This window comes from Populus euphratica, unplaced genomic scaffold (assembly GCF_000495115.2).
Source record: "Populus euphratica unplaced genomic scaffold, PopEup_1.0 scaffold35.1, whole genome shotgun sequence".
Taxonomy (NCBI): domain Eukaryota; kingdom Viridiplantae; phylum Streptophyta; class Magnoliopsida; order Malpighiales; family Salicaceae; genus Populus; species Populus euphratica.
In genome coordinates, this window is record NW_011499860.1 from 2,415,890 (window position 1) to 2,431,583 (window position 15,694).

A 15,694-nucleotide genomic window follows, 5' to 3' on the forward strand; every position below is an offset into this window, starting at 1 on the left:
AACAACTATACAAGGTGTTTAGGGGGGGGGGATTAATTAATCAAAATATAAAAAATAAATATAAAATGTTATGCATCACAAGGATCATAGGGTTTTCCTCAACCTTAACCCCCATTAGCACACTTTTCATATAAAATTAATTACAAACTAATTGCATTTCATAGTTTAATTAACAAGTGCTGCTAATGTTTTTCCTAGTGTTGAAGGTATCATTATTAATAACATATTATATAATTAAACTTCTTACTTCAAAAAATAAAATAAAATCCATCCTTCCATAAACCCTTTGATTTTCCTTATTTCTATTTTTATACTACATTTTTTCTTATTATTTGTTTTTTTTGTTTAATTTATCATCATTTTTTAATTGCAATTTAAACATTTGGCATTGTGATAATGGACAACAATCATGTGTCTCGTTACTAAGAGATATTCAACTATTATTTATTTATTTATTTGAAATCTACAAGCAATGATCTCAATAAAATTGGGCAAAGAAGCTAGCTAAGTTTTCCTTTTCTAGATTTTGTACCATGAAATTAAGATTTTATTAAGAGATAAATATTCATTCAAAATAGCTAAATTTTAGTGTTTAATTCAAAATAGCTATTAAAAAAAAAAAAAACTTTTGTGAAGCCTCAGTGTCACATGGCCATTAAAGTAAAAAACAAGCAAAATAACTGGGCAATAACAAGGAGAATTTATGAGTTTGAAGTATGGAATGGAGGGCCATTCTTTTAGATATATAAAAAGGTAATTGGTAAATTATATTTTTAATAAAATGTTATAAATAGTCAATAATTATCATATTTCTTCCTATTAAAATAAATAACAACTATTTTTTATTTGAAATTTGGTTTGCCGATGATGAAAAAAGAAAGAAAGGAGACAATAGGATAAAAGTAGAGATATCTTATTTTATTTTATATTTTAGAAATATGTAATTTACTTCAAGATAATCTAATAAGATAGATTCATTTTAATTTTTTTCTTTTTATTTTTTAATATATATATATATATATTAAAAAAATATAAAATGAATCTATATATATATTCTCTCGTGTCTCGGCTGGATACGAAACTCGCTAAAAAATCATATTGATATTTAACTCAAATAGTGGATCTTTCCAAATACAATGATGAAGAATCCTTATCAGAATATCAATACAGACATCAACCTCAGATGTTAGAAAGAGGAGGACCAATTTCTATTCTTCCAATCTTTAACCAGAATACGTGATTGAGATTTTTTTACAAGTGTGTGATATAATTATTTTTTAAAATATTTTTTATATTAAAATATATTAAAATAATATTTTTTTTATTTTTTAAAATTATTTTTAAGATTAGCATATTAAAACAATTTGAAATATTAAAAAAATTAATTTTTAACAAAAAAATTAAAATTTTGTAGAAACAATTTGAAATATTAAAAAAATTAATCTTTAACAAAAAAAAATTAAAATTTTGTGGAACGAAATTACGTTTCAAAATTAATGTCTTATGAAAATTTATTTATTTTTAATTTAAAATTATTTTTTAAATATTTTCAAATTTGTTGATATTAAAGAATAATTTTTTAAAAAATAAAAAATATTATTTTAATATATTTTTCAATAAAAACTACTTTAAATAAATAACCATAACCACAATTCTAAATGCTCTAAAAAACCATTATTATTTAACAAACCATTATTATTTAACCTGATCTTAATATCAAGACGTAGCTAATGTACTCCTAACTTGTAAACTCGTGCTTAATATCAAGACGTAGCTAATGTACTCAAATTCCTGATGAAATTTATTAATTTATTAATATTTTTTTAAATGAAGTGATATTATTTTATTAAAATTTATTTTATTAACTAATATCAATATTTTTATCCATGGCTTAGATGTTGCCGAGGTTTAAACTTTCAAATTAGTTCTAATAACCATGATTAAGACTCAACATTGAATGGGTGGAATGTAACTAAAGGGATTTCTCTCTCTCTCTCACACACAATTTAATTAGGGTTATAGGATTTCAGCGATTAGAGATAAAATAGATAAGAGAGAAAAATATACTCCATCTGGCAAGCATGCAATACCCAATCATTTCTTGCCGCGTGTCATTAAAGCCCACCATACCTCCATGTCTCAACAGGTGTTCGTTATCTTGTAAGGGAAGCACAGGATTAGTACCTAATATATCACTTATTCTCAATCAAGTCTAGAAGAAAAACATTTCATCTATTAGGTCCCAAGGTTTCATAATTTTTTATTTGGATTATTTTGTAAATTCATTTTATTTCTCATTCATTTTTTTTTTTACCAAAAAAGAGTAATTCTAATCCATAAAGTAGCGAAGTATATGGAAAGGCTAAAGAAAATTAATACAAGGACTCAATTGAGATGTGTGTGAAACATCAGGGACCCAATTGACAAAGTATTTTGCTTTGGGAGTTGATTGTGAAAAGTTTTATATATTAGGAACTAAATTAATTTTTTTAAATATTTTTTTAATGTTGATTTGAGGTTTTAATATTTTAATGTTAAAAATAAAATTTAAAAATTGTAAGAGTAATATTTTAAAATAAAAAACGTGAAAAGATTTTTTCTCACCTAAAATCACTCCCTCTTGTCCTAGCGGCCACTAGTTCATAGTGGCACTAAACCGTAATTACCATGCATTTCAATGCCCCATTTCCCATCCCTAATCTCTTTCACGTATTGTCTCTCTCGCATTTTCTTCTCTTCATCAAAACACGCTGAACCCAATTTTAATCCCCAAATTCTAGGCTTCCTCTCCATTAAAGATCATAACTTTGTTACATCATTCGATAGATTTCTAGTGTCTCTATATTGGGTTGTTTTTACTTTTTGAAAATCCTATTTAGAAGCCCTATTTTGTTGGCGTTTTTTCTTAAACGACCATTAAATGCAAAAAAGATGCCTAATTCCAATGGCCAAGCAGCAGCAGCAGTGCCAGTACAAATGAATCATATAGAAGCCCAATTACTAGATGAGGAGGATGGGGATAACAATAATATTACTGGTGGAGGAGAGGAGTCAATAGATAACACCAACAGCATTCAATTTGAAGATGGTGGTTGTAGTGGTGTTGTTGGGGAGGCTGTAGCAGCAAGTGACATGTATGGTAGTACTAATGGTGGCGGCGGGGCTGATTATGGTTTAGTGACTGCAAACAATGACCAACTCACTCTGTCTTTTCAGGGTGAGGTTTATGTTTTTGATGCTGTTGCTCCTGACAAGGTTAGTCCTTGTGTTTGTTTTGAATTTAATTCTCCGGATAAGATTTCAGTTTTGTTTTTTTTGGTTGGATTTAGTATCTGGGTTTTGGTTACTTTTGTTACCTCTGATTTGGTTTCGGTTGGAATAGGTGAATTTTGGGGGTTCATGTATTATGGGTTTGATGCTTAGTTTACTTGAGAAGGTTTGGTTTTGTGAAATTTGTGATCTTTTTGTTTTTTGTATTGATGTTAAATCAAATCGGTATCTTTTAATTTTGGTTTCTAAATCAGGCTTCAGCCATGATAGGGTTTTAAGTTTACAAAGGCTTCCATATTCTGTAGTAATGTGTTTCAGTGTTCGGGGTTGAAATGTAGTGTGAACATTCAAGTAGTTGACTCTAGTGCTTCTGTGACTGCAGAATAGGAGTAGTGTGTTTGCCAATTAATATTTATGAAATTTAATATTTGTTGACTTTGTAGTTGATTTGTCAATGAAAACAAACTGGACATGTAATTCAGGGTTAAAATGTGGATGAGTTTTTACAGGTGCAGGCAGTGTTGTTGCTTTTGGGTGGCTATGAAATCCCTTCTGGCATTCCCGCCATGGGGACTGTCCCTATTAACCAAAGGACGCCCGATCATGTAAGTCCTCTTGTAATCCATTTTATATATTTATTGTGCGGTGCTGCTTTATCCTTACCTTCATGTCACCTTAGGGCATCTATGACTTGTCTGGAACTGGAAGGCCAATTCAACCTCACAGAGCTGCTTCATTAAGCCGGTTCAGGGAGAAGAGAAAGGAGCGGTGCTTCGACAAGAAAATTCGTTACACTGTGCGGAAGGAAGTTGCTCTCAGGTATTATCAGCATGCTTTTCTGATTCCATGCCTTATAGGAGGGACTCGTCTGGTTTTAATGGGAATCATGACTAGAAGTTACATGTGGAATCAGACATCACCTGAAGCTCTATCTCTCTCTCTAATTTTATTTACTTGCTTGGTGAGGTTTCTCAAGTGTTTGCCATTATATCTTTCTTCTAATATATGAGTCACTGTCAGGATGCAGCGTAAGAAGGGCCAGTTTACTTCATCCAAGGCTAATTCTGATGAAGGGGGCTCGGCTTCATCTGGCTGCAGTGGAATGCAGGGTTCTGGACAAGATGAGAGCCTGCTGGAAACTTTGTGAGTCTTGATTCTTTTCTTTAATCTACAAGAATCTTTTTCTTTAACATTGTGTCCTTTCCATAAAAATGGTGAAAATACTGTATGAGATTAGACTTTTTTTCCCAATGCTTTGCACAGATGTACTCATTGCAGAATCAGCTCAAAGTCCACTCCAATGATGCGCCGTGGTCCAAGTGGTCCAAGAACTCTTTGTAATGCATGTGGACTCAAGTGGGCCAACAAGGTGTGTAAATTTCTTGGTGCCCTTTTACATTAATTTGTGAACTTATTGCAGGTTGAGCCATGTTGATTGCAGTTACTGCATCCTTGTTTAATTTATGTGATATAGTTGGCCTAAATTTTATCATAAAACTACATAAAATGTGTTCATGGGCATTATTTATGCCAGGTTATCCGTGCAGGTTATTGTCATTTATCAAGTTTCTGGCCTGCCTTCAGCCTTTTTTGACATCTCTTTTTGGCCAAGTTACAATGAATACTGCGTCCTGGGTACCATGCCTCTTTCTCATGCTGTTATGAGCTTACCCTAAAGTCTAGGTTAGAGTGTTAGATTCGGGTATCTGACTGATCAGGTTTCATGCCTGATGATCTGGGTAAATTGATGCTCATCGTCTTATTTTCTCCTCCTTGATGGACTCCATACACTCTTGAATTCATAAACCATTCATGTAAAGGTGTGGCAACTGACTTTAAAAAATGTTGGACGATCTCAAAAATAATGGGCAGTAGTTATTGTTGTCATCTCACTTGGGAAGTGTGGGTTTTGCAGGGTGTCTTAAGAAACCTTTCAAAGGTTCCGATCATGAGTATTCAGCAATCTTCTATGAAGACAGTTGCACAGGTGCATTCCTTGGGAAAATATGCACTTTCTCATTCATTGAAGTCCTTTTTTTGTTATTGTGTCATATTTCTTTACTGGGGGCGAGATATTCTTTGAAGCAAATCTAGTATTTTTCTATTCCATTTTTTATCGTTGCTAGTTGCTACATATTCCATGTCACTCATGCTGGATGTTATCTTTCCTTTGAAGGTTAATGGTGAAGTTAACAATTCTGATGCCATAACTGTGGCTGCAGACATAGTCTCGCCTAACGGTGATAACTCCACTTTGGCTACTGAAACATGAGATGGTTGTTTCTTGAAGTGATTGGCATTTTCTGTTAGAAAACAGATGCCAAACAGGCCAATAACTTGTGAAATAACATTCAGCTTCTCTCAGACCAATTGTACAAATGATTCAGCACCTTTGTCATGTACAGATTGTTTTTTAACTTGCTATAGTTGTAACCTGCAAGTTTGTAGGCAACCCCAAATAAATTGGAATGGAGGCATTAATTGAGTTGAGATCTTGTAAATGAAGTTTGAAGATCAATTTAGAAATGTTATTCTTGGTTCATTTCAAACCATGTGCGTTGAGAACAAGCAGGAAATATTCCTTGTATTCGTCTCCCAACAAGAAGAGAACTTCACAAATTTTTGCAGGATGGATGTAGCTTGCAGAGTAATCAACCCGTGCAAGGAAATTGGAAAGGACGAATTCAAATCCAGTTTTTTCTTTTCTGGAGGAGGATCCAAATCAGGCCTCTAGCGTTCCTAGCAATTTGACTTTGCGTTCCTTACTGCTAGACCAATGGTACCAATTTCTTTTTCATTTTTTGGCTTAACTTAATCTAGGCATTTGACTGCAATCAGCCTTCTGAGATTGTTTATTAGTTGAAGTTTGCAATTCAAGCGTCAGCTACAATATTGTTATGTGGTAGGGACTCTGATTGATAGCATCCGGAGTTTAAGGAGCTTGTTTTACTTTTAATAAGCCAGACTTTAAGGATCCTTGTCTGTTTATGATGCGATGTCTCTCCATAGATTATAGAGAAGTTTATGTTTTACGTCTCCCCTTCCATTCTTCTTCAATGAGAGCTTGTTCTCTACCTCTTCGCATGCATCCAACCGCCTCGTTGAGACTTAATTAAAAAAAGAAAAACGATTTTAAAATAACTTTTTATTATAAATTTCTTTTATGGTGCTAAAGTGAATCCTATAAAGTAACTAGTAACTAATATGATGATATTAATTAAAGCTTGAGCATCATGAAAAGAGAATATATTATTTTATTTTTTTTGTTTTTAAAAATAAAAATTTATTTATTGTTTATTGGGTTAGCAGATTTCATCAAGTATAAATCATTGGTGGTGAATTACAGTCGCACCTAACTAAAAGTTAAAGAACATTAGGTAAGATGTGATTGAAAGCTGTGGCTGATGACAAAATTTTGAAACTTGGGGTAAAAAATTGGTGCATGCATGCATACATCAATTTTTGATGATTTTGTTGACTCGACATGAGTTACCAACTCAAGAACAATATATTTTATCATGTCATGGAACCGCACATTAACTTAAATTATCTAGTGTTTTGTTTTATATTGGTGTATGAATATATTCAAATATATTTATTTTTTAATATATTATTCAAATGTCTTTTAGACATGGGTACATTAGTTTTTCAAACAATTTATTAATTTATTTAAATAAAAATATCTTTTTTACATGAATTTGTTGAATGTTAAAAAAACAACTAATCATGTATACACACACACACATACATAGTAAGATGAATTTTTCATTCTAAAAATAGATCTAGTAGTTTAATCCGTTAAATTTATTTTTTTTTCTCACTAATTTACTCATATTTTACTTAGAATTAATTTGTCTAACAAGGTTAAGAGATTATCCACACTCTTTCAATATATATTTCTTTTAAAAATTTAATTTAAATCTTAGTACACGGTACCTCAATCTTTTTTTAAATGTGAAATATATATATATATATTTATTTTTTAAAAGAATTTTAAAGCTATTTTCACCTTGTATTTCTTTCAATTGAGTTTTAAATTTTTTATATAATTTTCTTTAAAAAAACTCCTTTTGTGTTTAAACTTTAAAGCCTGTAGAGATGGCTAAATTAGCCTAAGGAAAAATATATTCTCTTATTTATAAAAAGAAATATTACTTCAAAAAAATCTAAAAATTATTATTATATATACCATCTAAAAATAAAATTTTTATAACTCGTATTTTTTCTCCAGTTACTCAATAAAACACATTTTGAATAAATAAAAATATTAAATTATTGTTATGTATTGCTGTCAGAATATAAATAAATTTATGGTACTCAAGCTAGAAATAAAAAAATAAAATTTATGATTTTTTCTTTTATTTATATCTATTTATTTTTATAAAGGAAGCTTCGTTGAGTAAATGAGCGGTGATTCAGCGTGGAGATTGTTCGTGAAAAATTACGTGACACGCGTCCTCTCCGTCACGCGATTCTTCTATTGCCCGGGCCCCCCCTATTAACGGCCCTGACATTATCTCTCTGCTCTGTTGACAACAGAGGGATTAAAAAAAAAAACTACACGTTGACAACAGAGGGATTAAAAAAAAAAAAACTACAGAAAAAGGATAACTACAAATCCGTCCCCAAACAATGTTGCGGATCTCAAATCAGTCCCCAAGTATACAAATGTAGCAATTCTCCTATCCAAACACCACCAATATAACAACCAAGTCCCCTAGAAAATTCAAAAAATAAAATAAAAAATAAATGAATTATATTGAATTTCTTGGTACACGTGCTTAAATCTTGAGCTCCAAGAAAATGAATTATGACCGTTTAAAATTATATTTCAGCATATGTTAATAATTTTAAAAATTAAACAACATATCTTTAAAGTTATATTTCATCATTTTTTTTTAATTTTTGGAATGGAAAATTAAATTCTAGCAATCCAACTTGTAAAATTCAATTTTAAAATATTTAATCTTGTTAGAATTACATATTATTAAAAAAATAAAAATAAAAGATGAATTTTCACGCTATATTGAATTGTATAAAACAATATATATACATTCACAAGATTTAGATATATAAACGCAAAGAAATTCTTCAAAATAATATATTTTTTAAAATTTATTTTAATATCAGCATATCTAATTGATTAAAAAAATAAAAAATAATTTTAAAAAATTAAAATTTTCAAAAAAACACATAATTGCACCGCATAAATAAACAGTATTTATATAAGCCGATCCTCATATGAGCCGTTTTGAAGAAAATCAACTGTGTATAACCAAATATTTATGCAATTAGAGTAATATGACAACTAATCTGAAACATCTATAATAACTGAGGGACTGATTTGTATAGCTCCAAAGAAAACGCAAGAGTGAAAAAATAAAAAGCAATAAAAAATGTATTTGTAATAAAGAAAATAGTTTTCTTTGCTTCCTCGTAGTAGCTAGCAGTAGCTACTAGCTAGTTTACTATTTCATAGCTACAAATTTCTATTCATAAAGAGAGGGAGGGAGAGGGGAGCTTTATTTTAGTGGGAATGGTAAAGAAAATGGAGATGGTGAACCATCAAAGGCAAAAGAGAGTAAGGAAGGGTAGGGATTATCATAATCGAAGAGTGATGCAGATCGAGGGTGGTGATATTGATTATGGATATGGTTTTGATGATGGGACGATGGAGATGATTAATGGAGGAGGAGTAGAAGAAGAAGTGGGGCAATTTAGTGCTAACAACAATATTAATGGTATTGTTATTAGTAATGGGAATGATAGCGTGTTTGAATCAACAAGAACAAGTGAGCTTACCATTGCTTTCGAAGGAGAAGTCTATGTTTTCCCTGCTGTTACTCCTTCTAAAGTAAGTTCTGTGATGCTTAACCTCTCCTTTTCTGTCTCCCTCTATATGTTTTTTTTCTTTTTGATGGATGCTTGTGTTGGTTGATTGATTCAGATTGATTTTTTGACTTGTTTTCTGTGCGGGTTTTTTAATACATTGAAATGGGTTTTTTTTTTGGGGTATGTTAGCTGATGTTTCAATTTGTTTGGTGGAAGAAGATGAGGAAAACAGGGGAAGGAAGGTTTGATTTTTTGGGTTTTAATTTGGGTTCTTCTGGGTGTGTTCGTTTGTTCGCTGAGAAAATGAAAAAAAAAAAAGGGGGAAAACTGAAGAATAGTTTCTCTCGGTGGTGTTGTTGGTTTTTGTCCTGGAAAATTGGTTTATGGATCAGTGGGAATTTCAGTTTTGATGTTTTTGTTTAGCTTACAGAAAAATTAGAATTGTTGCTGTTGCAGTTTAAAATTAAAATTTATGAATCTGTTTATTTGCTGAGGAAGTGTATTGGATTGGAGGAAATAAAAAGTTGAGTTTCTGGTGTTTGCTACTTGATAGTTTGGTTTGAATTATGGAACAGTGGGCAATTCAGTTTTAAGTGGCTGTGTTAAGATTGCAAGAAAAGTGCAATATAGCTGTTACATTTGAAGTTCTTTCTGGGGACCCCTTTTATGCATTTTTTTTAAAACCGTTGAAAGCTCTGATGGAGCATGTTCAATGGAGAGTCATACTACGTTTTACCATCAATTGACTGGGTGTTTGCAGTTTTAACACTTCGAAATGGGATATCAGCTTTGAGTGTTGTGATTGTTACTCTCTTGAGTCAGCAGTATAGGAAAAGTTTTGGAGTTTGGTGATTGTTTTGCTGTTAGAATTATTACGTGCTATGGGAGGATGTATAATGATGATCTTATTGAGTTCTTGTAGTATTGGTTATATGAGATTGAATGCTACATTGCAAATTATTTGTGATTGTTGGTACTTTCTAGATTTTGGATTCTATGTCCGTTCATTTCATTTCTTTTTGATAATGCAATTGATCTTGAAAATCAAATGATGATGCTGAACACTCCACTCATTGTTGAGGCTTGGAAATTGAGAAATGCATTTTGTGCTTTAATTGTTTGTCTTTTACTTCATCACATGCCTTCAAGGTTCTACTTTGTTTTTTTTTCTTCTTTCTGTATACATCCCAACTGCTAGAGTTTCATATACTTTTCAGTTGGTTTCTCTAAATGCTGTTGCCATCAAAACAAAGAATGTCAGAGTGGCTGGTGGACTGACTTCTACGACATGCACTCAATTGTTGACATTGAGTCTCTTTTTTAAGTATACAATTTGTGTTTTTTAAGTATATGGGGTATAAGCTAACTGTTATTAGTGTCCACCATTTTTATCTGTTCTCATGGCTTTTTAACTTTGTGCTTGTTGTTCCCTTGCGTAAATAAATGTTTCTAAGCTGTATCTAATTTTCCCTTTGGGAATCTTCTCATGCCCTGATTTTCTGGAATGCTTGTGACAGGTGCAAGCAGTGTTGTTTCTTTTGGGAGAGCCTGAGTCATCCACTATTGTGCCAAGCTCGGAATTTCTGCTTCAACAGAATGCCAGGGTATTTCCTGCATCACCAGCAGGCTGCTCTATTTGAACTGTTTGCTGTCTTTTCTCTGTATATATTTAATGCTTTCTAACTACATGTCCCAGAGTGCAGGTGATGCCTCACAGGGCTTGAAATTTTCACGAAGAATTGCCTCCTTGGAAAGGTTTCGTGAAAAGCGGAAGGAGAGATGCTTTGAAAAGAAAGTTCGGTATACCTGCCGGAAAGAGGTTGCTCAGAGGTAGGTTCTAAATTTTGATGTGCTCTATCATAGGACATGTGGAGACTTTTGTGCATGAATTGATTTCATTAAATATACCCTCTTGTTGAAAGTGAATTGAATAAACAATAAGAGCCCTGTTTTCTGGGCCATATTACAACAATCTTACAAGGACAATAAATGGGTTCCCAAGGAACACAAATATGAACCCATGCATATGTGGTGAACCCATGCATCTGATGTTTCTTCCAGGATGCATCGCAGGAGAGGACAATTTGCATCATTGAACAATTGTTATGGCACAGATAATGGCATCTGGGAACCAAGCAATGGCATGCGTAATCCTGAATTTGAGTGAGTCAAAGCTTATCATTCCCTTATATCATTTCATAAAGCATGCATTGAAATATGTGTTTTTCATAAGGATTACATAGTGCCTGGTCTATTGCAGTAACTAGTTTCTGCATTTTTCTTTAGTTTGCTTAGATGTCAACACTGTGGCATTTGTGCAAAGGATACTCCAGCAATGCGCCGGGGACCAGCTGGTCCAAGAACTCTTTGTAATGCTTGTGGCCTTATGTGGGCAAATAAGGTAGGCATCACAATGTTGGAATATCTGTTGATTTGGTTATGCAGTTAACAATGTTGATTCAGCAGTTTTGTATGTTTTTGATTGTCATTGGTCCAGTTTATGAGCCTCTTTTTTTGGTGGAAACATAATTTCTCTATATTATTTATAATGTGCAAATTGGATATTCCTGTGTTTTTTTGTTAGACTATCAATTTTATCGTTTGTTTATCCAGGTGCTCAATTACTCATAATTATGAACTTGTAATCTTGTATCTTACATGATAAATGTCAATATCTATGTTTTGTATCCACAACATGTCTTCTCATGGATACTAATGTTTGTTTAGATATAACTAGGTCATGGATTAGAAATTAGCATTTTCTTTGCATGTCCTAAGCATCAAGAGGAATTTAGTTATTCCATATCTTCTCATGGATACTAAAGTTCGTTTAGATATAACTAGGTCATGGATTAGAACTTACCATTTTCTTTGCATGTCCCAAGCATCAAGAGAAATTTTAGTTATCCCATATCTTGCTGTTCCTGGCATTTACAAGCATTATAATTTTTGAACCACTGATTCTACTTCTGGTCCAGCTTTCATTTTTCCATGCGTTTTGTCTTGAAGGGAACTCTGAGAGATCTTAACAAAGGGGGACGACAAATTTCCTTCAATCAAAATGAACTGGTGTGTATCTTTTCCAATTGAATTTGCTTTAAGAGCAACATTTGTTACCAGTATGAATCATTACTAATTTTGTGCATTATTTCTTTCTAAGTGGATTGTTGATTAAGCAATATGATTATCCTTATTGGTTGTTTTGTGGAGTCATGTATTTCTTTTCCAATTAGAAATTCCTATTTGGAGTGTAACTCTTTTTTTTTTTTTTTGCAGGTAACTCCTGATTTTAAGCCTTCAACTATGGAACGAGAAAATCCTTTTGCCAACCCTGATGAAGCGGTATGATAGTTATATCTGTGAGACACAGCTGTCTGAAGCAACATATCTGAAATGCAATAAATTATTAGATTGCATAGACTACCACTTTTTATTTGGCCATAACCTACATGAATAGTTCCATAATCAGAAGATACTTGTTGATCCATGAACACCTTTAACTTTTATCTTTTGTACATGATTCTGATGGATTCTGCCATTTTCAATGATCAGGAGAGCCAAGAAGAGAGTAAGCCTGTGCCATTAGATTCTGAAAACTCTCTGAGGCCAAATGAACAGGCAAGTCATTTTGGTAGATTGACGAGAAATATTTATCAACTATTGGATGATGTTATCTTTGAGAAGCAGGCATATTGATGCTGGATTCTACATGCCATATTAGATATGTCAAAATCATTGTTCCTGTAACGCAAAACTACTCCTGTGAACCTGCAAATAGCTCCTCTCTCATTTGGCTTTAGGAGTTGCCATGCCTTTTTTTTTTTCCCTTCCAAAAGACCTTGTTCTAGTAAGCTGTAATACTTTCCTAATCATTTTATTTGAATCAGACAATTGGACTTAGGAGGTCACATGTGTAAATGGGTAATGAGCTGGTTGCTTTTTGTTGGAAACTTTATCTTCCTTTTACTGAAGCTTTTTGGTAGTAATTACATAGCATTTCAGTAAAGTCATGAATTCAAGAGTTTTGGTTTTAATTTTTGTCTTTGGTTTTGTTAATTAGTAATTACACAAACCTTTTGTTTTGATTATCATATTCACAATTCGTATGTGCAGGATTTGCTAGAAACTGATGAGAATGCTCCTGATCCTTTGCCCATGCATGTGGAAAATTCATCAATGAAACTTGATGATGAGGTAATAATATTGCTGAAACATGCATCTCAAAATTTCAATGACCATCCCCCCAAAAACCCTTTGTACTCCTGCCTGACAGGATTTCCCAAATAGTTTTCTATCAAAACATCAGAAGTTTTATCATTGATTTCCCTTTGTGACCATGCACACAATTAATGTTACGCAACAAACTCACACCCTTGAAGAGCAAGGGTAAAGTTGGTAAATAATATATTTTACTGTATCGGTCTGACTTCACTCAAAGAGATAAATGATCATAAATGGACTATAAAATTAGGATAGGTTGAATTCATGATTGTCAGTGTATTTTTGGGAAAGTTCTTATTTGTTAAGTGGTGTTTTTCATTGAGTTCCCCAGTTGGTCAAGGTGTCCTGGCAGCTCTACTTTTCTGATACCTGTTCTGAAAATTGTTCAGATATTTATATACTGGTGGTCATACGCTGTGCTGATCACTTTAATATTCCCAATTCTTATAGACCTACTGAATTGTGTTACTTGAGGAAAGTGCAACCTTTGGGTCCCGTCCCTGATTTCAGGAAGATAGAGTATAGATTACTAAGATGAGGGTTTTACACTCGCAAAATTTTAGAAAGTAAATAAATAAAGTCGATCTATTTTATGCTTAAACAAGCACCAGTTACCCAGTATGTACGTATGCTTGTGAGCATGTTCAATTCATAATAGAGGGGAAGCTGCTTAGAAGTGAATGATGTGACAGATCAAATCTTGCATTGCTTTATATATGTTCATCATAGAGCATTCCAAAGAAGCTTAGCGGCATGAACACTCTTTATTGTTGCAATGTGTGACATGTACCAGGACTTTGAGAACACTTTGGATGAGCTTGGTGACGTTTCAGGTTCAGAATTTGAAATCCCGGAGCATTTTGATGATCAGGTAGTGGTTTTTAAGTGACTTGGCATCAAGCATATTGAAGACTAACTCTATACTTCAGCTGGGTTATAAGCATGTAAATCTTAGTTACTTCTCCAAGTTCACAGTACCAACTTACAGGTTGACATTGAGGATTCCAGTACAGGGACCGAGTGGCCTGGAACCTGAGACCATTCTATCTGCCTTCCTTGTTAATCCTTTCTAAGAGCATCCGGTTTCTTTCCAGGGATGAAGATGCAATTCTTGTTTATACTAACATCAGATGTCTAGAGATGGTTGTTGTTTATAGACAAACTTTACTTGTATTTGAAAGTTGCTGGGCATTCTCTTTGACACTTTTGTGCAATTTATAATGTGATTACTGTTCTCCTTTTCCCGTTCTATTGTAAGGATGTAACTAATCGAATGGAAATGTGTTGTGGTAAGGCCAGCTTGCCTTCATGAAGCATTGAGCTGATCTGGTTATGAAGTGCAAGGAAGTAAATAGGTTAGTGTTTATGATGAGTGTTTTCAAGTATAGATGGACTCCAAAAAAAAAAAAAAAACCCTATTGTTTTTCCTTTCATTTTTGAGTCATATCGAGTTGGGATTTTCTGCCCTTTGGGATTTTCTGCCCTTTTCATCAGGTTTATAAAGACAAGAAGAACATAAAAAGATAGGTGCAAAAATTCAATTGAAGTTGTTATATCAAATAAAGTTGATTGCATTGCATTAGTCAGGTAAGGTGTTTCCGAGTTTCCTATAGCTGCACACATCGGTTTGAACAACAGAAGGACACCATGCTAATGTATCTCCCTGTTCCTGAGTTTCTTGTAGCAGGATTCTCCGGTTTGAACAAAAGGAAGGACCCTATAGACGTCGGAGAGTTTTTGGTGTTTAGCAAAGATAACAAGTTCTTTCTCTATGTGTATACTATCATCGTCAGATCCATATTCTTTGTCTAATTGAATCTAAACTCAAGGTTCAGCCCAAAACCCAACCCAACTTATCCAAGTATTTAAAGAAAAGGTACAAGAGAAATTTCTTTTCCTCTCTTTTCTTTCTTCTTGGTCGTGACCTCCTCGCCTCCTCTTTAAAAACGCAAAGGGATTTTAGTTTTTTTAGATTTAAGTTATTGATTCAATAAAGGTGGAAGTTATTATTAATTTTCTTTTAAGTTATTTTTTATTATGATTTATTTATAAAAATATTAAAAAAAAATTTAGGTTTTTGCTTTGAATAGATGATTAAATAATTCAAGAAATTTAATTGAAGTATTAGAGTGTTAGTTGGCTTAAAAAAATTAATAATTGGAATCATGAGTTGTTGAAAAATATACTGTATTTTTGTATAATTTGTAATTTTAAAAATTAACAGTTCAAGATTCTAGAAATTTCGATTAACTGGTTGGTTGAACCAACTAATTAATTCGTCGGTTTGATAATGGTTGATTGGTTGATTATTCTGGTCGACTTGCTAATAAGTTTATGTTTGAAATTAATTTAAGTTGGTTGGTTGAACCAA

At 32.6% G+C, this 15,694-nt stretch overlaps 2 protein-coding genes across 5 annotated transcripts; both read left to right on the forward strand.

Moving 5' to 3' along the window:
- The first annotated feature begins 2,662 nt into the window (after positions 1–2,662).
- Positions 2,663–5,812, forward strand: LOC105124662 (GATA transcription factor 24-like). Of its 2 annotated transcripts, XM_011024767.1 has the most exons (7): positions 2,669–3,255; positions 3,780–3,875; positions 3,950–4,089; positions 4,291–4,413; positions 4,534–4,639; positions 5,186–5,257; positions 5,447–5,812. In XM_011024767.1, exons 1-7 carry the CDS (start codon positions 2,932–2,934, stop codon positions 5,540–5,542), a joined length of 957 nt encoding a protein of 318 aa, XP_011023069.1. In that variant the 5' UTR covers positions 2,669–2,931; the 3' UTR covers positions 5,543–5,812. The 2 variants fall into 2 exon arrangements, with proteins under 2 accessions (XP_011023070.1, XP_011023069.1); XM_011024768.1 differs by lacking the exons at positions 5,186–5,257; positions 5,447–5,812 and adding an exon at positions 4,818–5,106 and having other exon boundaries at positions 2,663–3,255.
- Positions 5,813–8,682: 2,870 nt separating this feature from the next.
- On the forward strand, positions 8,683–14,656 carry LOC105124660 (GATA transcription factor 28-like). Of its 3 annotated transcripts, none has more exons than XM_011024765.1 (11): positions 8,683–9,124; positions 10,620–10,706; positions 10,799–10,932; positions 11,164–11,265; positions 11,389–11,503; positions 12,112–12,171; positions 12,379–12,444; positions 12,655–12,720; positions 13,216–13,296; positions 14,117–14,194; positions 14,299–14,404. In XM_011024765.1, the coding sequence occupies exons 1-11, from the start codon at positions 8,807–8,809 to the stop codon at positions 14,314–14,316; spliced, it is 1,125 nt and encodes a 374-aa protein (XP_011023067.1). In that variant the 5' UTR covers positions 8,683–8,806; the 3' UTR covers positions 14,317–14,404. The 3 variants fall into 3 exon arrangements, with proteins under 3 accessions (XP_011023067.1, XP_011023068.1, XP_011023066.1); XM_011024764.1 differs by having other exon boundaries at positions 8,684–9,124; positions 14,312–14,656; XM_011024766.1 differs by lacking the exon at positions 12,379–12,444 and having other exon boundaries at positions 14,312–14,656.
- The last annotated feature ends 1,038 nt before the right edge of the window (positions 14,657–15,694 follow it).